At 38.7% G+C, this 25,341-nt stretch overlaps 1 protein-coding gene across 4 annotated transcripts in view; it reads right to left on the bottom strand.

Annotated features, from left to right (window-relative positions):
• Positions 1-10,762: 10,762 nt before the first annotated feature.
• Positions 10,763-25,341, bottom strand: part of GMCL1 (germ cell-less 1, spermatogenesis associated) — a 77,211-nt gene continuing 62,632 nt past the window's right edge. For 3 of the 4 annotated variants that reach the window (XM_075207416.1, XM_075207415.1, XM_075207417.1), the window contains 5 exons: positions 24,392-24,461; positions 20,808-20,883; positions 19,095-19,240; positions 18,219-18,306; positions 10,763-11,355 (listed from right to left, as the gene is read on the bottom strand). In XM_075207416.1, the coding sequence (XP_075063517.1) occupies positions 11,233-11,355; positions 18,219-18,306; positions 19,095-19,240; positions 20,808-20,883; positions 24,392-24,461 (503 nt within the window). In that variant the 3' untranslated portion in view covers positions 10,763-11,232. Of the gene's footprint in view, positions 11,511-18,218; positions 18,307-19,094; positions 19,241-20,807; positions 20,884-24,391; positions 24,462-25,341 lie in introns of all 4 variants that reach the window. The other variant, XM_075207418.1, reaches the window with a different exon arrangement.

Raw genomic sequence — 25,341 nt, 5'->3', positions numbered from 1 at the left:
TGAGAAAGGCAAGAAATCAGACACTCTGCTTGCCAACAAATTGAAGCTAATAGAGCAATATATCATGGCCATTAGGGACGAAAAAGGGAAAATTAGCTACAACCCTGTGGTAAGAAATATATCCTTTCACCAATTCTATAAAGCCCACTAAAACCTACATAAGTCGGGCCCCTTCTCTCCTCCGGCTGCCTCTGTTATACAGCAGTACCTAAACAATTTACCCAAATTAAGTAAAGTTCTAGCAAATACATTAAATTTATATATAACAGAGGAGGTGAAGGAGGCACTCAAGTCCCAAGAAAACTCCATGGCCCCTGGCCCTGATGGCTTTCCCATGGCTTATTATAAATGCTTTTCATATATCCCAATTTCACACTTAGTCTCAACTTTGAATTACATTCTAAGCAGCTGGAGATTCCACCCAGACCCCACATGCTCCAATATAATGGTCATTCCAAAACCTAATGATCGCCCCCTGCTTCTCTGCTAACCACGGACATCAAGCTATTTACAAAAGTCCTAGCTAATAGATTAAACTCCCTTTTGACACAGCTTATTGATCCAGATCAACTCGATTTTATCCCTAGTCGTCAAGGCCTGAACAACACCAGAAGAACGGTGAATTTGTTCTTTTATATAAAACAAATCTTCAGTAGTTTTGGCACTGGACCCAGGGAAGGCCTTTGAGAGGCTTTCATGGCCATTGTTGTTTCACACCCTGAAACATTTTGGATCTTTTGGCAAACTTTCTCCAAGCACCAATCATGATCCATCATCTTCAGTTTCAAGAAACGGCTTGAAATCTTCCGTGGTTGGTCTCAGTAATGGGAGCCCACAAGGATTTCTCCTCTAACATATGTCCTATATATAGACCCGCTAGAATCAGATGGAATCCATATGTAAATGGAATCCAGATTCGGAGCAAACAATACAAAGTCTCGTTATTTGGGGAAAATTATGTCTTAACTTTGTCCTCACATCAAATTTCTCTTCCCGATTTATTTGTGGAACTTCAAAAGTACAGTGCGCTTTCAGGATATAAAGTAAATAAGTGAATGTTTGTCAAGGCTATTATATGATTCAAATCATGCCAGTAAATATCCTGCTCCCTTTTCTACAATCCCAGCAATATGTGGGATATGTATCTGGAAGAGTAAAAAGCCCAGAAATAGCAAATATTAGTCTTGCCAAATCTTTGGAAAATAGAGAACAAGGCATCACAATTTTCAAAAATGCTACCATGCTACACAACCGAGTCATCTCCTCTGCTGGCGTCTGGACGCAACAAAAGTGGGTCATCATCACGCATATCCTGTCTGAAGACCAAGGTACCACATTTATCTTGACTCCCTAGGAGCCTCAGTCTACACAATCCCTTCAGTTCATTTCACACTGAAAGTCTGGAACAAATTCAATAAGCAATTGAACACAATATCCATCTCAAATGACTCGACTTTGGAAACACCCACTCTTCCCCCCTGGGTAATAAAGCAGCCTTTGCAGAATCTTGGATCTCAAAGGGGTTGTCCAGCTTTAATCATATCATTGGCAAATTTCAAGCGTGAAAAATAAATTATTTCTCATACACTAATTACTAGTCATATAAACCTCTCAATATGTGTTTGTGAATTAATTCATAGTATTAACTTGGCGTGGCTCAGATGAACTCTATGACCAGCCATGTGTTAAAACAGAGTAGGAGGGGGACACTAAATTACTTTATCTTTTTGATTTGGTTTCTAAACTCTTTTGCTCTACTTATGAGGTATTTATGAATAGAGAGTTCCAGACATATAGTAACAGATGAGTGCCCAATACAAATTTATGGCATAGATCATAAAAGTCGAAAAGCTGTTTTTAAGGTCAAATCAATATCATCAGTGATATCTTAAAACAGACACTTCACATTCTTGGTAATTCTGTGATATCTCAGGACATCTCACCTAGGTGATAGACATGTTGAAATGTCCTGTAAATATAACATATTTAATCACTTTTGGGTGTCAATTTCATATGGAAGTGTCCCATTATGCATGACCTCCGAGTAGACAAACTGATCATTTGTAAGTTTATAATTTCTGTTGTTTATTCCTTTTCATTTTACAAGAAACTGTTTTATTATAGCTTTGTACGCCATTTTGTGAATTATTTTTCATCTTAAGCATTATGGATTTATTTTCCATACTAAATTACACTAAAATTCAGGTCTCTGTGTTCAGACTGCTTGGTATTAGAATGCTACATAGTTGAAACAGAGGAGATCATTTGGTTTAGGATAGCTCTGATGAAAGTAAATAAATTGTGATAGACTAGTTTAGAGGGAAAACAGAAGGCTTCCTAAGTAAGTGTGCCAGCTCTTCACAGAAAACCTTGGTGGTGGCATAACTGGTAAGGCAAAGTTAGTATGTGGGATAGACAGACAGGGCACGATTCATTAAGGAAAGTAATGCAAAAAATTGAGTAAGTTTTCTCCTGGACAAAACCATGTTACAATTCAAGGGGTACAAATTAGTTTCCTATTATGCACGTAAGTTAAATACTGTTTTTTTCATGTAGGACACAAATACGTGATAGCTTTATTTTTACACTGACATTAAAATTTGATCTAGGACATGCCTTCAACTATAAATCTGTATCCACATTTTACATTTACCTCCCACTCCAATGCAACAGGTAAAAATATACTTTTTTTTATTTGCTTTACTTTCCTTAATGAATCAGGGCCGCAGACTTTTAATAATTTTTAAACAGACCGGACAGATGTGTTTGATTGATCCTCACAAACACGTCACGCAGGCTCAGGTCAGTGCTGGATAGTGACAAGAACAGATAAAATCCTAAAAGCTTAGACTCCCACCACCATTTGAACGCAACTGCATGTACAACCCTGGAAGACATGGCAATACTTACTGTATAGTTCTACCATCTTGCCCCCCTTTCAACCTACATAATCATATGAACAAGCATGGGAGCAGGATTTGATTGTCACACTGGATCAGGAAGGATGATTGCTCATTAGCCAAATCATAGCAAAATCATCAATTAACACAGCTGTCAAAGAAAATACCTACACAATTTATACCTGATGGTATATGGTTCTCTCGAAAACAACATATCCTTAAGTATCCAAGTGATGTTGGAGGAAGTGTGGCAACGTAGAACCTTCTTACAGATTTGGTGGAAGGTCCAAAGATATTCCAGTTTTAGGATGATGTATTAAATGTAAATCACTCAAACTACTAGCATAACTAACCAAAGATCCTTTGATTGTACTTCTCTGCAATTCAATTAGATAAGTTGGTAATTCCAATAATAAATTGGTTTTCCACATATGTAACTTGGCTAAGCTCCAAATTGCTAGTGTCTGCAAAGACGAATTCACAACCATCTTGTGCCGATAACAACAGATTTTGGCACACAGTCTCCATGGAATACATCAGCCTCTTACATGACAGTTAAACACTTCAATAAAGTTTCGGACTCTTGGATCCTCTAAAAAGCAGTACTTCCCTAACTAGAATATAACTTTCTTACTGGAATGTACATAGAGGATTCTATACCCCACCCAACAGAATGGCTGCTGTTGAAGTCAAATAATTGGATGAAGTCGTTCTAAATTAATAAATACTAGTTGTAATAGTCTTCTGTGCGACTGCGATTAGTACACAACTGCGTACAAGGGTTAACTATACAATCGCATAGTAAATCAAAGTAAAATACACGTACAGTCACACCGAAATTTGTAAATAGTTAATTTTTAATAGTTTCCAACTCACATTTTTTTATTATTAATACAAAAGACAGATTTATTACAAAAATGTAAAACTACATTAAAGATATTTAGGTTCAGGTAATAAGAAATGTATTGTGTTTTGTCTTCTATTCACATTTCACCAGCAGGAATCTGGTATCAGTGTGGTATCATCACACACTGCAATCACTAGTTATGATTAGTATAAGATTAATACTCAAAATACTCTGTACCAAATATGTTAATAGGTTAAACTGGATTTTGGCTGTTTCCTGAGGCAAGACATGTACGCAGCTGTGGGAGTGAGTTGCCCCCACCTTTGGAGAAGCATCGTTTGAAGCGACCTATGACCTGCATTGTACTGAATTATCCTGAACCAATGAAGAATGATCTTAGTGTTATATTTGTGTACATTGTGACATCCTCACTGTTTTCTTTCAACCAAAACTGTATAAAAACAGGCCACTGAGCACAGTAACACTCACTACAGACTTCAGGATTGATGACTTACTGGATCCAGTGCATAAGCATATGTATCAGTTATACTTTTGAGAAATGTGATTCTGCTGAGCTGACGCCATCTTGTTACCTTTCAGCCATTTTGTTCTTTTACAGCTTAAATACAGTTAATTTGTAGAAGTTATTCATTATTAGCTTGTAAGAATGTTAATTTCAGCCTGTGCATGAAGTTTGTCAGCAAGAAGGAACACTTCTTGGCCAATGAAAACAAGCAAGCAAAAATGTCCCTTATAGGCGAGATGTTGAAGGAAGGCAGGTAGTTGTACTGTGCACAACAGAAATGAGGGTGCTGATATGGACATAACCCGTGGTGCAGTCTCATCATCAGAAAATACAAGTACAACAGGAATAGGGGAAGATACAGACTTGCTAACTGTTTCTGTACCATGCCAAGGACAGTGGTTTCGAGTTGTACTACCACTGTGTGTGATATCCTCTGTATCCAATCATTGTAGGGTGGTGACAGCTGCAAGTTGCTCCTGGATACCACATCTAGAATTTTTTCAATTAGGAAGTCCTCACCATTCAACAAAATGATGAAGGTAACTGAACTCCATTCAGTTGCAAAAATATTTTGTTTCGATTCTTGTCAACATTCAGATATAGAGCCAACTTGAAGAAAAGCAATGGTTCTAGTAGGCACCTTCCTTTTTTTTTTCATTTATATTTCAACCCCAGATAGCTGTCCCTGAGGGGGCCAGGGGGGGGGGGGGGGGGTAAATGTATCAAGCTGAGTTTTCCGGCGGGTTTGAAAAACCAGATTCTAGCTATCATTTATTTAGTACATTCGGAAAAATGATAGCTAGAATCTGATTGGTTGCTATAGGCAACATCTCCACTTTTCAAACCCACCAGAAAACACTCAGCTTGATACATTTACATATTGCAACCCACAGGGGCATTCCAGGAGGTATATAACCCCGGTGGTATCACATGTAATTTTATCCTCTAGGGTAAATAGGTCCCCAGTGGTATGCGATATGAAACTGGTAGATGGTTTGGTATGGCTGATGCTACTTTCCTTACAGGCTGCAATCTATTACAATGATAAAACCCATTTTTGTTTTCATTCAGCCAGGTGTTACTTATAGTGAGTTGATTGGGCGGGATGGTACTTTTTACAAGTTTGGTCCTAAGACTGTTTGCTTTGGTGTATATGAACTTTGGTTTCTCTGGAATGATTCCTTTCAGTTTTTCATCGCCCAGAAGAACTTTCCAATGTTTTCTGACAATGTGTTCAATTTTCTTGGCATCCTTGCTCTATTGGCTGATGAAAGGGATATGTGCAAATGGTGTTTCGTAATTTTTCTTGCTGAGAATGGTTTCCCTATCTATCCCTAACGGTGGATATAGCCTGATCTACAGAGACAGGGTTGTAGTCCCTATCTAGAAACTGGGTTTTTAGCACCTCAGCTTGTTTGTTGTAATCCTCTATCTTGGAACAGTTGCGTCTTATACGGGTGAATTGCCCTTTAGGAATGTTCCGTGCCCATTTCTCATGGTGGCTACTGTTAGAAGGTATGTATGAATTGGGAGTCCACCTCCTTAAAGAAGGTTCTGGATTCTAACTGGTTGTTTTCAATGTAGATCTGCAGATCTAGGAAACTAATGGATTCAGTGCTGGTATTGGAAGTGAAATGAAGATTAAGGCAGTTTTGATTGATGTATTCCAGAAAGAGGGTTAGTTTGTCTATGGGACCTGTCAAAATGAACAGAATGTCATCGATGTAGCGGCACTAAAGTTTTATATACTGAAGGAAAGGGTTATTATTCCAGATCGCTTTATTTTCCCATGCCGCTACAAACAGGTTCACGTAACTGGGTGCAAATTTAGCGCCCATTGCTGTTCCGCGAACCTGTTTGTAAAATTGTCCTTCAGAGCAGAAATAATTGTGGTTGAGTGTGAATGAGATGGCATCAACAATAAAGTGGATTTGTTCTATTGGGAGGTTTTATTAGTGTGTATACAGTTTGTGATATTAGGGTTGCAACCCAATTGTACTGTTATTTCTAATAAAACTGTATTTTACTTTATTCCCATCATATCCTCCCCACTCTATTTTATGCGCCCAGGGAGTGCTACATCTGTTTCTGTGTTGTGGGTGCTGCTATATAAATAAACAATAATAAAATACAAAATATATTAGTACTGCTGGAACCAGAGAGCTGCACGGACATTGCCGTTTCCCTTCTGTGCCTTCCTCGGTAAGCAGTTGCTGCCACAATTTTTGTAACCATGTGGAACAAAGTACTCTGGCTCTGTGTCCAGCAGAGAGAATGCTGGCAAACAAACAAACCAGGTACATAGTGACTCTGTGCTGGTGGATAACCACAGTACAATCCCATACAGCGCAAAAGCCTTCGCCAGAACCAGGTTTGATTAATATAAATGGAGACGATCAGTCATGGTTGCTAGCATCTGGACTTCAATATTTCTACAATTACAAGTTTTTCTTTAACGCTCCACTTTCTCTCTCCTAATTCTAATTGTACTGTACCACCAGCAGCTGAACAGACATGCTAGCCACCCATGGCTGCTTGGTGATTGAGAAGTTGGTGATTGACAGTTAATTGTTCCCCACAGCTCTTAAATTGTAAGCTCATTAGGACAGGAGCATCTTCAACTTCTGTGTCATGGAATTGTATGTAATTTGCTTGGATCCTTATCTCCTCAATGTACAGTGCTGTGCAATATGTTCATGCTTTATAAATAAAGTGAAATAAAATTGCCAATAGTCAGTTATAGCTACAAGGAGCTAAACTCTTCCTTGAGATGACTGAAATTAGTTCAATGGCTGTATTTGCTAAACTGCAAGCAGAGATTAAGGAGTACCTGTCTACCACACACTAGGCAGCCATCTTGTGATCTGAAGCAATGTTCATGAGATTATTATTATCATTTGATCATAGCCTATCAAATGACCAGCAGCTACTATTACCACTGAGACGCTTCATTTCTTATATTTATGAGGTACTGGTTCCATATTCATGAATATTGTCTCAGTCCACCAAATGTCTACCTCCAATAAGTGTGAGAGGTAGGTGCTTATTAAGTAAAAAAGTTAAAAATAAATAACACCCAGATTTCATTCACATCAAAATGAAAGTGTATTTCTGTAAGAAAGTACTTAAATATCAAAACACATTTAGGCATGTTTATTTAATATGACAATCTTAGAGGTTTTTTTTTTTTGTAACAGTCATTTCAGCCACATATACATATTTACACAAATATACAAAAAAAACTGCACAGTAACAAACTTTGTATTTGCAGAACAAAAAATGTAAAACCCATCCTTTTATAGTCCAAGGCTCAGGATGTCCCACCAAAATCAGGACAGTTGGAAGGTATGTCTACAGTGTGTCAGTGATATAAGACTGTGGGATGCGTGATAACCAATTGCTTTTGTATTTTTTGTTTTAAACGGGTTAGAACATCATTTAACAAACACTGTTTTCCTAGACCATTTAAACAGAACTTGTGAAATCCCAACACAATAACCACATTCCTAAAGTTATCCAGTGGTGCAGATGAGTTATAGATAATACCATTCCCACATGTAGACGTGTACTGGCCTTGCCAATTGCTTCCTGCCAATTTTTTCTTTCAAAGTGACCGACTTGTACTAATTGAGTTACATGTAGAGATTTTATCATAAAATATATGACGGAGGGGCATTGACTAATGTTTGGAAAGTTAATTCTGGTGCCACTGCTTTTCATGAAAATAGGATTGTATCTGGTCTGTGCCAGAAAAACGTAGCTAATACTTTTTAACCGATGTATATATGCAGTTTAAATTGTCTGTTCAAGCCCATTTGGAAAATGGTAAAGGTAAGGTTACTGAAAATGTAATCAATCTTACCATAGTAAGATATCTTCAAAGCTCATGCCATACAGACATACCCATAGGGTCAGTTATATTGACGTATATACTAATGGGCAGGTAAAATTAGATATTTGATCAATATAGATTGCTCTCCCCTTCACTCCCTTCAGAATGTACTCCCATAGTATGTGAAGCTTAAAGAGCCACTAACTAGATGAAAAGCCAATCTAAATACGAAACCTGTGATAACCATAAGTGTTTAGCTAACATTTCCAATACTCTATATATGAAGAGGTTTATTGTGGAGGCTTAATGGTAGTTAAGGAAAACATAATAAATTGCATTTCAAATTATCCATAAAGATGAACTCCATGTACAGTATACCATATACATTTCCTACAAGGCAGCTTGCAGTGCAGCTTACTTGCAGTGTCAGCTACTGGAAAAGCAGATTGTACAGAGAGTGTGTGCACATGAAAACTAATTGCAGGACATATAGGACATATTTTTAGAATTCTCCAATGTCACCTTTGAAAATATATCTACTATTTTCACCTATTCTGTTTTCAGATACAAATTTATCAATAAAGCAACTTATTTTATTTAATGCCAATATATTTTTATTTGAATGGGTGTTTTTACCCCCCCCCCCCTCCCCAAGAAAAGTAGTCAACTTGTTTTTTATTAAAATAGTAATTCTTTCACTAATTCTGCCTTTAACTTTCAGCTTATTCCTAGTACTGGACTTATTCCATACATAATATTTTAATAGGCTGTATAAAATGAACTTGTGCTGACTGGTACTAGATCATTTGCTACAAGCACTTCATCAGATTGGAGACCTCTTCACAAACAGTAATAACAAAAGTTACACCAGTGATGTATACAAAAAAAGGTGGTATAGATATAAACATAATATTTGGGTTATGTTTAAATCAGAATTAGGCATGCCTTAGTATTAATCAGGAGAGAACCCATAATATATGCAAGCTGCAAAAATCTAAACTCTCATTTATTATATATAGAATACAACTTACTTTGTATTGGATTCCTTAATTGAAGTTTTGCCCTTATGTGCTAAATAAAATATACTATTTTGCCGATTGAGAGTAGGACGTGAGCCAGCTTGCATAGCATACCATGCCCAGAATGTGGGCACACACAAAGGCTTCTATACAGACTTGCCTGTTTCTGGCATGTGCGTCCGTCTGCGTCTAGACAGGCGACGCGGAGAAGGGAATGTACAATGTGGCTCATGTAGACCTGCATGTAAGGGGGCAGATGTTTTACAACAGCTATAGGACAGGTGCTGCTGATGTAGAGGCAGAGGGATCTTTAGATGTGTACAGCTTTGCATATGGGTATAAACCAACTTGTTTTCCATGTTTTGTTTATTGTAAAAAAATAAGTCACTCCAGTTTTGGTTCCCATTCTGAATCAGCACCTATGTGTTTATTCAATTGAGATATCTATATCTATAGAGGTGAGCTCTCTGGCCACTTGAACATTCTCCATGGCAGACTTTGCCTCTGCAGATATGACATTTTACGCTGTGTTCACCAGGTAGAGCAACTTTATTTATTATCTCAATAGATCTGTATATACACCATATGGATTCAGTATCAGATGTGCATTATCTAGTTTGAAATACCAAATAATGCAGAAGGGTAGAGTTAGGTTGACCCAAAAGGTCAAAACTAAAAAAAAAAGAGTCAAGGCAACTTGGCCAACATTTTTACAGCAAGAGGCAGAGGCCATTGCAGGACAGGACAACGTTGCACAAAGAAAAATGGCGTAACGGAACTAAGCAGAAGCTTGTGTGTGAATCCAAGGTGTGTGACTATCATAACACATGGAGCCAGGCAGGAGGTAGCTGAAAATAATGGACCGCTAAGAGGGGAGAACATAACTTTCATCCACACATTTAAAAAAAAAAAAAAAAAATGAAACTTTTATGTGGAGATGCCCTTTAATGCTACCTAAATGCTGTGGAAAATAATTGTCTCAAAGATTTTTGACAGTCTAAAATGAATGTGTTTTTCTATGATGTTTGACTGGCCAGTAAAAGCCAAACCAACTTTAATAAAATGTTCAGAAACATGTTAAAATGTTTTGAGTTAACTGCTTAATCTAACCAGTTTTATTTGCAACTGCAAAATCCATCTTCATATTGATATTCCATGCTGGCATTTAGTTGAAAAAATAAAAATATTATGAATTAATTCACTTGAACAGATCTGTGAGTAAGGCCACATGACTATAGCCCTGGAGCAGCCTTTACAGTGATTGGCCAATCACACGTGATAATACCGGTGGAGCACACTCATAGGAATGATACAATTTGGGAGTTTCACAGCCATCTTTGCATTTCGTTTTCTTTTCTCACGCATTATTTAATTATTTTTTTTAAAAATAATAATAAAAAACAAAACAAAGCACAAATGGAGTAAAAGATGAGTCAGGCCTACCATGCTTCTCACATCAGATACACACACTTCTGCTAGTGGACTAACATCACATCAGTCACGCAGCTGTACATACCTTACTCCAATAGGAGTAGGTGACCTGTAAGGTCTTTAAGGCTTGTGGGTGAAATACATTTTAAAGAAATGCTTGTTAACAAAATGAAATACATCAATGGTACATGACAAAAGACACAGATATTCACTTAACAGGGGGCTCCTTTACTACAGAATCACCTTGCCGAGGACCACACACAAAGAATATACGCAGATTGTAATTTGAGTGGGGGACAAAACAAAAAAACAAATTAATCTGCATGGCAGATTGCCTTGTACTTCCGAAAAGCTACTTACAAAACAAATAAATAAAATTAAATTTGCCGGTTACAACTTTCAGTAGGTATTATATACTTCTATATTTAAGAAGTGACTTTTTGCTTGTGATGATAAAGCAGCACTTTTGGCAGAAGAGCTTACATTCTGTAAGAGGTTATAAGTGTTACATTCCTCACAAACCTAGCAGGGAGAGAGTTGCAGTATAAATGAAACAGACATCACATGTGATCTCAATATATCACAAACTTTCAGCAAAATAAATCTGACAGCCAAAAATAAAATGTTCCCTTTTTTAATGATTACATATTGAGGTCTTCATGTGTGCAGCGAGTTTCTCAGCTGTTCGGGTTCTCCTGTTCTACCTCCCCCCGCTTCTCAGGAGAGGTGTACAGGAAGTTGCAGCAGATGTACAGTGGGAACAAGAGAAGGCGGCTGTCCAGGTTCATCACCACTTGCTCCTAGAGGACATGTTAACAAGGACAATGCAGTTATAATTGGAAGGCACAAAACAGAAGCAGCCATTACAGTGAAACAGAGTGAGCGGACGTAGAACCATGTCATTTAGAGGCCATTAGTTTTAGCATGGCCAATGGTCACTCCTACTGGATCCAATCTAGAAGAGGGAAGAGAAACAACATATGCCAACCATTTGTCAAACATTTGTTATTAAAGCAGAACTAAACCCAAAACAAGCATTAAAAGGTATCTGTGTGAAGGCATTATATGGAAGACTTCAATCAGTTTTCCAGTCTCTTTTGGCTACTGGAATCTGACATTATGTTGTTGTCAAACATCAGTACTCTGCCGTCTTATGTAGAGAAAAGACAATTCTATAACAAAATTGCTTAGATTGTTTATTTTTTCAATATATAGAAAATATTTTGAGGAAAGATTTTCCATTCAGTCCAAATACCCACTTACATTGTGTTTCACAGGAAGGATCTTCCTACTCTATGTCTAATATCTTTTCACCTCGTACAACCCTGATGCTATGACTTAAGCGGAGTCTTCTGACATTTCTTCACTCACGCGCATGGGGTTTGTACCGTTATCTATGCTAGCTTATGAATATGACCAAAAGCTGTGCTACACGATATTGGGGTGATTTTTCATGTTCTGATTTAGAAAGGATATATAGTATTAAATTCTGAAAAAAACAAAAACAAGTGTTCTGTATATTAACAGAGAAAGAAATGGAGACCAAATACAGTTGCTCATTGCAAAACCTGTAAGGTGTGTGTCATATCTGTAAGATCATTGCCCAGCACCACGTAATCTGTGTAGAAATTAGAGATGGGCGGGCTCGGTTCCCCGAGAACCGAACCCACCCGAACTTTGCCTAACCGAGTACCGAGTCGAGCAGGCTCGGTACTCTCCCGCCCGCGTGAAATCCAAATCGAGGCCGAACGTCATCGTGACGTCGTCGGATCTCGGGGCTCGGTTCTCACGATACTTGAAAATTATAAATACCAGCCTCCACAGCAATCCATCGCCATTTGACAGAGGGAGAGAGCAGGGTGTAGTCACAGGCTGATTAGAGCAGGGACAGACAATACAATTCTGATTCCAATTCTGATAACAATCGATAGAAAAGAGAGGAGGATAGAGAAGCCTTTTTGTTTTTTCAATATTTGGCACTACAAGTGCTTTGGGGTGTCCCCCATTGTTTTGCATTAATTTTTCTGGCTGTCAAAAGTCATATTTGTCAGCAGTATCTAAAACAATTTGTAGCACTACAAGTGCGTTGGGATCAGAATGGATTCAAAGCAGTCCACATATGAGCAGAATGAGCAACCAGGTTCTGTCACCAGTCCTGACGGTAGTGTTCCCAGTACGTCATCTGGGCAAGGCGATGTCAAACTACACAGTGTTTTGAAATCAGTCAAAAAAACACACCCTCAAAAAATTTTTTACTGTGTTGAAGCAAAAATGTATAACTGAGGAAAAGTTAACTTGCAATAAAAATTTTTTTGCCAACATGCCATTCTCTTTGCCACTGCGTGTGTAGAATGAGGCCTTCACCTTTCTCTATTAGTGGCAGATCCAAAAATGTTACCGAGCCTACAATTGGTGCACAACTACTGTTACGCGTCAAAGCCGAGCTGCAAGATAACAGTAAGGCATTAGAGGATAATGTTTGCTCTGAATCACCAATGACACCAATCCCTGTGGAGAGTCCATCCAACAGTGGGATGTCTAATAGTGAGCATTCTGTTAGTGTACCCATAAAGACTGAGCCTTTCAGCAGTTCTGCTGATGTGTGCCTGAACAGCCCGAGTGTAGCCGGTGATACACAAATTGAGGATGCCACTATGGAAATAGAAGAGGATTAGGGGGAGATTTGTGGAGGCAACGAGGGCGCTAATGAGGATGTTGATGAGGGTGAGGTTGTTTGTGTAAGTCCTGCACCAGTGGCAGCAGTTCTGGCACGTGACAAGAAAAAGGCCATTGTCATGCCAGGCCATGAAACCAAAAAATCCACTTCTTATGTGTGGAATTATTTCTACCCCAATCCAGACAACAACTGTATAGCCATTTGTAGTGTATGTCAAGCCACAGTCAGTCGAGGGATGGACCTTAACCATCTTGGAACCTCGTCTATGTTACGCCATTTGACGAGAGTTCATGGCAAAGTGTTGGGAAAAGCTGAAAGTTCTTCCAAAAAAATTACAAGCACTCCATCATCAGCTAGGACCCTCCGCTCACCGACATCCCGACGGCTACAAAATACACCCACCACACCATCCTCATCAATAGCGCTTGGAGTTAGCCCTGCATCACAATTATTAAGGCTGGATGACTCCTGCACTATTATTGATTCCTCTGAAGAAAGCGTTAGTGCCACTGCTGCTGCTGTTGCTGCTGCTGCTGCTGGGGGGGGGGGTGAAACGTCAGCCCAGAGGAAGGCCAAGAAAAAGAACATTTCAACAATTAACTGTGAAGCAAATATGACAGCAGTCACCCAGTCGCCAAGCGAATCACAGACGCCATGGCTGCCATGTTAGTGTTAGATCTGCATCCAATATCCACAATAAACGCAGCTGGTTTTTCACAGTTAATTGAGGTTTTGTGTCCGCGTTACAGAATTCCATCGTGATACCATTTTTCCCGTAAAGCAATTCCACAACTATACCAAAAAGTGTGTACAAATGTAGAGATTGCGCTGAAAAATGCCATTCTGCCCACTGTCTACTTAACCACAGATATGTGGACAAGTGGAAGTGGTCAAACCAAAGACTATATGACTGACAGCCCACTAGGTTGGTCATTCACCTTCACCAGCAGCAGCATGTACACCACTACATAACATTTGTCACAGGCAGGCCACTCTTTGTATCACCGGCTTCACTAACAGGCATACAGCTGACAATTTGTTATGCAAACTAAGAGATGTGATTGATACATGGCTTATACCACTTGGACTCTCCCCAGGATATGTCATTTCTGATAATGCCAACAATATAGTGCGAGCATTACAGCTGGGTGATTTCCAGCACATTCCCTGTTTTGCTCACACCATCAGCTTGGTGGTGCAGAGCTTCCTACGAAATAACCGTGAGGTGCAGGAGATGCTTTCGGTGGCCCGTAAAATTTCAGGCCATTTCAGGCATTCGGCCACAGCATGTAGGAGATTGCAGCAGCTCCAAGAGCAGTTTAATTTGCCCTGTCACCAACTTAAGCAGGAGGTGGTAACTAGGTGGAATTCCACCCTGTACATGCTGCAGAGGATGGAGGAACAGCGCAAAGCCATCCAAGCGTATTGCACAAGCCATGACATTGGGAAAGGAGGGGGCATCTACTTCAGTCTTGCATAGTGGGGAATCCTTTCAGTGCTGTGCAAGGTGCTGAAACCATTTGAAGTTGTGACATGTGAAGTGAGTGCAGATTCTGCTAGTTTGAGCCAAGTCATTCCTTTAGACTATTGGAAAAGCAGCTTGAGAAACTGAGGGAGGAGATGAAAGCAAGCAATTCCGCAAAGTATGTTGGCCTTGTCGATCAAGTACTTAATTCGCTTCACAATGATCCTCGAGTTATTAAGATCTTGAACTCGGATCAGTACGTTTTGGCCACTGTGCTTGATCCAAGGTTTAAGACCTACATTGAGTCTTTGCTTCAAAATGAACGAGATGTCAACTTTTGCAAGGAGCTATTGCTCAGCAAGTTGTCTGCTGAACTGGGCCTTGGCTTGACGACATGTCCTCCTTTAGTTTCTCAAGCAGCTGCTGCTCGTGAAAAATTTAATTTTCCCAAAAAAAAGCAGGGAGGACGCAGAGGGACGACCAGAACAGTTTAACATTTGGGCTGGTTTGAAGGATTTTTCCAAAAAATGTGTGACCTTGCCCATAACTCCATCCAATATGAGTATAAACATGCAAAGGATGGTGGAGGATTACTTTCAAGAGGTAATTGATATGGAAATGTCAGACAGTCCCTTTCCTTACTGGGAAGAAAAGCAGGCCATTTGGAAACCCATGTACAAACTTGCTTTGCAATACCTAAGCTGCCCACCCTCCAGTGTGTACTCTGAACGAGTGTTCAGCACAGCAGGGAACTTAGTCAGTGATCGCCGTAGAAGGTTAACGTCCCAAAAATGTAGAGCAAATGATGTTTATAAAAATGAACTACATCTTCCACGAGGAAGGCATTCACCATCCAAGACATCCAAGCACTGACTGTTCTCTAATGGCGGATTCAAGCGGCGATGAATTGATAGTCTGTGATGATGACATACACACTGATGAGGGTGAGGATGAAGCTCCAGATGATGACGATAACATCTTTTTAAAACTTTCTATGTAAGTGTAGGGTGCAATCTACCCCCAAAGAGGAAAGGGACTTGGGGCATTTCCATATCACGTACCATCTTTAAAGGCTGCTGTTTGTGTATGACACCCTAACCTTAAGGAGAAATTGCCCAGAGTGACCCCAAACTGTCTTTGTCCATTTCTCTTAATATTGTACAGTCTATAACGGCTGAATTTTTGGGTATTTTATACAAATGTAGGGGGGCCTATAGAGACAGACTAAATTTGGTTATTTTAGGGCCAAAAACATTGATTTTTGGAAGGGTATGCTGGGACTTGTAGTTTCACAACACCTGGAGTGTGACAGGTTAGCCAACACTGCTCTAGGCCATACTTGCCTACTTTCCCAGAATTCCCGGGAAGCTCTCGAATTTTGGGGAGTCCTCCCAGACTCTCGAAAGAGTAGGCAAAGCTCCCGCAGTTGCCGAAATTCACGGCATTTAATGGAAGGTGTGGGGCTTAATTGTGTCATTAAGCCCCACCCCCGCTATTCAATGATGTCACCACGCCCCCTCCTACCCCTTGTCACATGACAAATCTTAAAAGTTGGCGAGTATGCTCTAGGATTCCCCATGGTTTTGACATGTCATATTTATTAGAACAAATGCATGTTGAAAATTACAATTCAGTGGTTTCCATCATGTATATACTGGCTGCTTCCCTTGTGTGGAGGCAACAGGGGTTCTTCAGGTGAATAGAATATCTGGTTCATATCAAAACGGACTAAGCAGGTGAAGTGTCAATCTATAAAGCTGAACTTAATAGATAGAGTCTTGGCAGAAAGAAAAAAAAAGAATCTGAATAATACATGAAACAAAATGAAATGTCAATTTCCAAGATTCAAAAAAGTATGTTACTTGGAATGAATTTGTCATGCTTTAAAACACAGAAAATGTATTTATACTGCTTAATATAAGATTTATCCCATGCTGAGAACTTTTGGCGAGTAGATAAATTAGAGAACAGCACATGCACCACTGATCAATAAACCTATAAGAAAGTGGAAAAAAAATGTTATCTCCGAGGTGTTTATCTCAAAGGATCAGCGATTTCCCAGAACAGATTCATTTGCTTTGTGCATGTGTAGATTTTAAGCCACAAAAAAAATAAAAAAATAAAAAAATACTGGGATTTTGGAATCAACCAAAATGAATAGAAAAGGTTAAATGCTTGAGGAGAAATGTAGTTTTCCCAAAGAGATATATTACAGCAATTATCGGTACCTTATAGACTTTATATCCACATACTCCTGAAATGACTCACGGGAACGAAAACAAGTGTCTGCTCTCTTTTTGACCATTACTATTTTATGGCGTTAGATCAGCTGACTGCGAATACCATCTTCCTTTTAGAAAACATTTCTTCCCATCATGTAAATGTCAGGTAAGTGGACCGTTTCACAAGTGTCTTCCTGTCAGCAGACCTATAAGTTGGATGTCAGACTTTCGGCCTTAAGCCTGGGTATGCGCCATAAGAAGCAGAAATATCACTGAGCATGATATTTTAGGGCAATATGGCAGATAGAAGTTTTAGACAGGAGAGTGCTGCTCGGCATGAAATAATACGATGAGTCCTTCAGTGAGTGATATTGAGTGCTTCCTGGTACTTATTCTTCAGGGCAAATTGGGCGCAGAGGGAATTTAATAGTCTGCAAGTAACATGCCCTCTTTAAAAGAAACATAAACCCTGCATTTCTATTTATTTGTTCACCCCATCATCATACATCAAACCCTTTGCTCTCTCTACTTTTGTTGTGCAAGGCTTCAGTGATAAGCCCCGTTGGGTTAATATGTTTACTCCAGCAGGGCTTCTGACCTGGAAGGCCCCCAGCCATCTGCCTTTTTCATTTAAAAAGCAGAAACAGCAGAAACACCAGTCTGGACACCTGAGCATGCACGGCTGCTCAGATGAAGATTGTCTCCTGTCACTATGGGGGTAACAATAGTACCTGAGCAGGGCTTTTTGCTCTGCGCAATGGTGGTGGTGTGTGGGGTGGCTGGGCAGATCTATTACAATGGTCATATGGGGGTGAGATAAGCAGATTAGAATGGCTGAGTGTTTATCAGTCATTACATTTTATGTTTCCAAGTTATCCTGTATGGATTAGATGCCATTACATTATAAATAAAACACACCTATTTACCGAGTGTCCTTATCTCATATTAAAGCAGATCTCCATAATACAAACACTCAGCTCTAACAAGCTATGAACACATTTACACGTGTATTTATGAATACTGGTCAGTATGTTTAACCAAAGTACCTTTCAATCACAGTCACAAACACAATGAGACTAAGAATGCAGATCTTCCAGGTGAATTTAAAGAAAAAAACAAAAAACTGTCATAATAATAATGTAATATCCAAGTCCTTGCCTTCTCTTCTCCTTTCCCATGTGATCTCATTAAATCAGACTTCCAGCCATATTCTCCACCTACATACGTATTTATAGCATGGTCTACATAGATCGCCGATATGGAGTTCTACATAATTTCCAACAAAACATTAAAACATACCTGATCTTTCTCAAGGCTGAGGATCTGATATCCACTTGTTCTATTGCAGATAACTTTACCATTGTTATCAAAAGACACCAAGCGTAATCTGTGTATATAACAGACATCAATATTAGCAATTAGCAGCTGGTCAGGGAACAAGATACAGCACAAGTTTTTACATAGGTGATGATTTATGCTGCCAAAAGAAAGAAGACAGAGCAGCAGGAGGGAATAGCAAGCAAAAAACCCCAACAGGCATCATATATTAAATACATTGATGTTCACAAGACAAGAAAAATTACCAAGGTAAAATAATTAGCAGACCACACTGTGTACATAAATCATAGTAAGGGACATGCTGTCAATAGTGAGGTATAGGGTAGAATGATAGAAATACTGGTAAATCTGTAGTTTTGGAGCAATTTCTAAGTCATGAGAAATACATTTGTATTTATTTATTTTAAAACAAAAAATTTACATTAATTTATTAAATTAAAAATGTGAATCACATTATGATTCTTCATAATCCTTTACTACAGATGACTAATTTGAAAAAATAAAACTAAAAACAAATACAATAAAAACATATTTTGACCTCCAAAAGCATTTGGCTTTATTTAAAAATGCTGAATTATGACAGAATTTGGGGTTTGTCATTTTACCATTACATTCACTAGAGCTTTATTTTCACTGAAATCTAATGGTTTATTTACTCCTAGATCATCTTTTTGGTGCTCTAAACTTATGTCAAATCCATCAGTAGGAAGATGACATTCAGGGGATTCTAGCAGATTTGCCGGTTACTACCCACTTTCTCTTTGCTCTCTCCCATTAGTTCACATACATCCACCTATTACATGCAGCACTGGTTACAGCAGGACCGATACATCTTACCTGAATGCAATGTTCCTCTGTGGCTGCAGGCTGACTGAGCCACTGCATGGCTGGTTCAGGGTGTTCCTTTTAAATATGATGTAGCGGTTGGTGTAAGTGACCAACAAGTCAAAACCAAAGTTAAATCCAGTCCATCTCCAACAATACTGGAATAGAGAGAAAACAGGGAATATATTTGGCTTTGAGGACATTTTTGGAAACATACTAATACTTGATTACTGAAAAAACATTTATTATGAAATAACACATTCCTACTTTGTCATATAAATTTAAAGTGGCTTAAATTATCCCTTTGGAAAAATGTGATTCCTCTTTAGACAGGGAACGTATCAGAATGTTGAAAAGGTAGGACGGGTTCATTACTGTTAGACGGAGACATAAGATGGGCTGCTCACTAAAATATATGTCGCTCTCCACAGAAATGTAGAGAGTATAACCAGAACTACTATTTGAGTGCCTACTCCATGTTTCCTCATTCAACCCCATGGTAAAAGTGATAGATAGGATGAAGGAGATATGAGGTTTGTTTCTTTAAGTATGGTATATCAGAGGCTAAACAAACACGTTGTACAGCCAGCTTGTTCCATCAGAGACCAATCAATATGAACAAGTGTCTGACAAGTATGTACAGCCTCAGTGACCTATTTAAGGCAACTGCTCTGTGCACAACCCATTTATCTTCTTTACAAATAGATATTCGGATAACTGCCTCATAAACATAGAACATTTTCTATCAGCTGTAAGAGGACTTTCACTATAACAAGCTATGCTGAACTTAGAAACTCAAGTACTTCCAATTTCTCGTGTTGAGGACTACTACATCTAGAATGTATTGTGTTATTTAGGAAATGTCATATTTCAACAAATATACTAATCACAAAACTTGACTGAAATTGCAAATTTCCTTGGTAACTAGCCAAATTCAAATTCCACTAGGAACACTCTAAATGACGACATTTATGTCAGAGGCTGCTCAGTACATATAGATAAAGCTGTTTCAGGCCCTCTATCCACAGAATACAAACATTCTTAGTAGCTCTACACTTGGGAGATCTAGAAAAATATTTGTGGAGTAACACTTTCCAGGGTGTCACTAATTGGATCACAGTAAATATGGGAAGAAACATGGAAAAATATATATTTTTGCCTGCTATAATCTGTATACTGCACAATATTTATTTCACTATGCTGTTAAAAGACAGTGTTATAAGTCATTAAAAAACAAAAACAAAGTTTAGTAAAGGTAAACCGAATACGGAGGAAAGGCTAAGAGCACTGCAAACTGCACCATGTGAACAGTCAGGAGGAAAGGAAAACGGTCACCAATGATGAAGATGCAATTACATGCAATCAGTATGGTCAGACTGCCCTTACGCACAAAAGGATCTTGTAGAGCTCACACGTGCGCTGAAATAACGTTTATGGGGAAAATACAGAGCATAGATTTTCTATGAATGTTGACAGAAAAGTTACAAAGGAAGACTGTACAAATAAATATTTTATCCACGCTATTACATTTATTTATTTTTAAAAACGGACACTGGTGTATCATTAAACTATTCCTTGTAGAACATAATATACAGAAGCAGAGTAGAATCCTCACCAGATTAATTGCAAGAAAAAGAAAGGAGATTTCAAAGAAAAAAGAAACGCAATTTCACATAAATACAGGTAATGGAGGGAAATCAAAGCGAGGTGGTTTAATGCTCTTACATCTCCATCTTTTGCAAGTCTCCTGCCGCATCGCATACTGTTGCTTTCCAGTTCAAATTTATTGATCTCTTGAGGACTAGGAGAAATAACAGGAATATTGGTTTTGTTACAAATTGAGAGTGTGACAGAAGTGTCAAGAAACAAAAAATGTGCTGACAAAAGCTCAGCTGGATGTCATATTGTAAGGTTAGACACTGATTTTACGGCTTCTGTGACAGCAATGGTTAACGAAATTATAGGCAAAAGCTTTGTACAGGATAACCCACAAAGCATCATAGCTTTGTTCTGTGTGTCTATACGTGTACTTGTAAGTCTACTTGTAAGACACGCTGGAGTCATCATCACCATTAGACAGAAGTATTTTATACTGTGCAATTAAATGCAAGTTGAGCCAGAAATATTGGGGTGTAGATAAAGAGGGGGAAGCGCCAGATTAAGAATCATCATGAACTGCGATTATGCTTGAACGGTCATATGTCAGGCTTGCTCCCCCAAGTGTATAAAGTGGGGGTGCACCATTTATTTTCTCTGAATTCTCTGACTAGTAACAATTCTGGTGTGACTGACCTTCAAGACCTTCGCACAGAACAGCATTTAGGGACTACAAATGTCATTGTAAATTTCAGTTAGTTTTGAAAAATAAATGTACAAATGTAAAATATACTAGGTCACAGTAATATAGCCATTATCTTTTCTCATGCTACAGTTTTAACTTAGAGTACATGAAGATTAAATAGTAACATTTTGGAATCAATTTATTTACCATAAATGGAGGAGAAAAAAAAAAAAAAAAGGCATTTCACAGCTACTTGGAGATGGGTGGTAGATTAAGTGGAGAAAATGATTAGACTAAAGCTGGGTACACACTACAGAATTTTCGACCAACTTTTTATGCCGATCGATTTTACATCCGATCAATGGTCCGATCGCTAGGCCCATGGACTGCATACACACTAGCCTTGTTATCGACGATGAAGGGAAAAGTGGCCGTCCCGTTAGCGACTTTTTACAGCCATGTTGTTGTGGGCAATGATTTTAATTTCATACACAATGGAGCAACATTTGCGGGGCATGTAACGATATACCAAAGACATTAGCATAAAGGGGCAGAGCTTTCACTATAGTTAACACCCAAAATCATTCCTATAAAATAGACGTTTATTACCATACATAAAATTTAGAAAAAACATTTAATTTGTAAAGTGCAATGCAGTAATTAAATCCCTTTTTATGTAATGGGGCTAAAGTTATAGCCCAAAATCTCCATACACGAGGTTATTATACACGATTAGGCATCACCCACAATGCTCCATTATCGGGCATCATCGCTGATTGGTCCACAGCATAAACAAACGCCCATGTCTGAGTATATAAAATTACAGAGGAGCCTGTCTGGTGCAGAGGAGCGTGAGAAGATGGCAGGTGAGGAGAAGGTGTCAGTGGGGGTTGCGGGTGAGGAGAAGGTGTCAGTGAGGGTTACAGCTATGGAGACAGAGACAGAGTCAGAGGTGGTGCTGTAACTTATACACACTACACAATGGAAAGGATATTGGAATGAAAATACTGAATGGTACAACCAACCACATGAGGCGACAATGGTCCATTTGGGCAGACTTTCGACCATCGTGTCACAAAACACACTGACCCGAATTTCGAAAGAGCGGTCGTATGTCAGCTGGTAGAGCCTTAGGGTTATATTTAGCAAAGGGCAAAAAGCCCTATTGCTTGTGAAAACCGGTGTACTCGCTGTGATAACTATTTTTACCCCACACTTAGCCCAATATACAAAAGAGAGTTAGATCTGGCCATAGCACTGCTGTTATTAGCGGAAAAATTTCCATTTGCATGGAGAAGTCTATTTAAAGAGTGACAGACAGCTCAGTGCAGGTTAGAAGGAAAAGCAGAAATGGTAATGGTTACAGCCCAGGATGAAAGGGATTGAAAAAATGCTTTATGCATTTTTTTCAGTGTTCAATTGTGTGTATCTGTATCTAAGATGTCTGAGCTATAAGAGAATAAAATGATGTCAGCTATATAAAAGTTTTAAATTTTTCCTGCCCTGGTGGCCTCTCTTACATATGCCCAACGCCTCCCTGTATTTTTTCCTTACAGGGCTGTAAACATTACTTTTGTATATTAGTCCACTGCCCATAATATAATTATATATATATATATATATATATATATATATATATATATATATATATATATATATATATATATATATATATATATATATATATATAATTATACATACATATACACACACATATACATACAAATAAAGAAAGTGAATATGTATGTGTGTGTATGTTTTATTAGTGGAACTGAAATCCCAAATCTGCTCACACAACATAGCAAAGGGTGGAGATATGTGATTTATTGCTATGACAAGCGAAGATACAAAGCGAAAAAAATAAAATCCACCTTATCAGCACATTCTGATAAGAAAAAAAAAAAAAGGGTCAAGTCTGGACCCAAGTTTGACCACAATTTACTAATCGTGAAAAGCATTTTTTCCATCTTCCCCTTTTATGTCCATGAAAATTCCCTCCTTATTCAGGTGTATAACAGAGCTCTTCATACTAACTATAGGCTTTTCTGGAGATATACATAATCATTTACTTAGCATAAGTGTATAACAGCATCAAGTCAAACAATTTAAACAAAATTGCTACCTGTGTTTATAGAAAATATTGTCTCTGTAAAGTCGCAGACTCTACAGGAAGGGAACACAAAGTGCTCTAAGGCTTACATTAGCATTGAAAGGAAGGTGACATCTCAGCCCGGAAAGATTAGTGCATGCAGTACTCTGTTACATAAAAGGGGATTTAAAAAGGTTCAAGCAAGCTCTATCCTTCTATTTCAAGCAGCTTTGAATTTTGTATATTCTCTATGAATTTCAGAGCATCAAGAAACGCCATGTCCCAGAAGCCTAGCAACGATATTATTCACAGGTGAACTAGGACGACACCATCTATTTCTAGAACGCTGCACAGAAAGTTCTCCCGCAGGACGACTCGGAACATGTCTATACTGTCTGAACTGTGGAGCTTTGTGAGGCACAGAGTGAGATAGTGCTGGCAGCCAGGCACCAATCACCAATGTAATATAATTATTGCAACACTGGTATTTAAAACACACTGCTGGGGGTTTTCAAGCATCAATAATTCATAGGAAAAAAAGATTTGCCTAAAGCTAACACAAAAGTTTTATTACTAAAAGATCAAAAAGGTAAATCAGAGCTGAACCAATCAGGGTTCTTCTTGATTGCACAACTGACAATCCACAGCCTCTGCAAAGTAGACGTTTTGTCTTGTAGAACACACACACTTAGACTGCAGATAATATTCCAGACTGTACTTGGTTCTTCTTGTTCTTTATCTTACACATTCTATATGTAGGACAAAATAGTCAGAGATATAAGTTGGGTTTGATAGGAGGCAAATCTGTAAACTATGACACCAACTAGTTTTTTATGATCTGCATCCATGACATGCTTTCTCCAGGATCTAGAGCCCCATGTTTTGCAATACTCCGAGGAGAACAGAGAAATGGCTAATCAACACGTGTCATGTGCTCACCCAGTGTCATTATCCTGCTCAGCACGGAGCATAGTGAACCACTGCTGCTTGTAAACGGAGGACAACCACTCTGAAAAACAGAAGTCAAAGAAAGAATTTACTTTTAACCGCTCACAGCTGCAAAACATGATATAAATACAATTTTACCAATGTTTTCCCACTATACAGCTATATGAACATCAAACCTCCAGGATCTGCATCACAAGGCAGCTAGCTCCCATGAGATGGATTACTGCACGCAACCATATCTAACCTGTGGGTCTCCAGAAGTTATAAAACTACAAGCCTGAGCATGCTGAGACCTGTGGTTGCACAATTGTAAGTCCCTTCTAAGTCTGCTCTAGTGCTCCCTTCTGTGTAGATCTACCGACTTACCATTCAGCTTTTACATAAAAATTATCTGGAAGAACAGCATTTCTTTTTAGAACTACTTGATTACAATTACCTGCCCTTATAATGCTTTTCAGTACAGAAATGCTAGATGCTTACACACAAGTGCAGTTTACACTACATCTGCCTACTCAGATCTCTCAGGGTCTCTTTAGCACAACCCTTGCAAATCATTGGAGTATCGCACCCTGGAACAGTTGGTACTCAAATATGAAATGTGGGCTTTTCCCTTTAAATGCTTGTACCTCTTATCCCATGTCCCCAAAGCACAATTTGTTGATCTTTACTTTTGCAAAGCCACATCACCACCTTGACTATACATGGCAAGAAACATACAACTCCAGCCGAACTGAACTAATGCAGATGTGACCTGCCTGACACAGCACTTCCCTGCATAGATAACTTCGCTGTAACTGGTAGCAAATAAACAAACAGCGCACATTATGAGATTTTATGATTTTGCTAGAACCCCTGCTGTATAATCTACCAGCAGCTGCCAGTGACTTGGAAATGACAGGAGTCTCCTGCAATGGTTAGTACAATAATTACTCAAAACGCTA

The sequence above is a fragment of the Mixophyes fleayi genome, chromosome 4, assembly GCF_038048845.1.
Source record: "Mixophyes fleayi isolate aMixFle1 chromosome 4, aMixFle1.hap1, whole genome shotgun sequence".
Taxonomy (NCBI): Eukaryota; Metazoa; Chordata; class Amphibia; order Anura; family Limnodynastidae; genus Mixophyes; species Mixophyes fleayi.
Note: the sequence above shows the minus strand (reverse complement) of the source record. Positions and strands in the feature narration are given on the sequence as shown.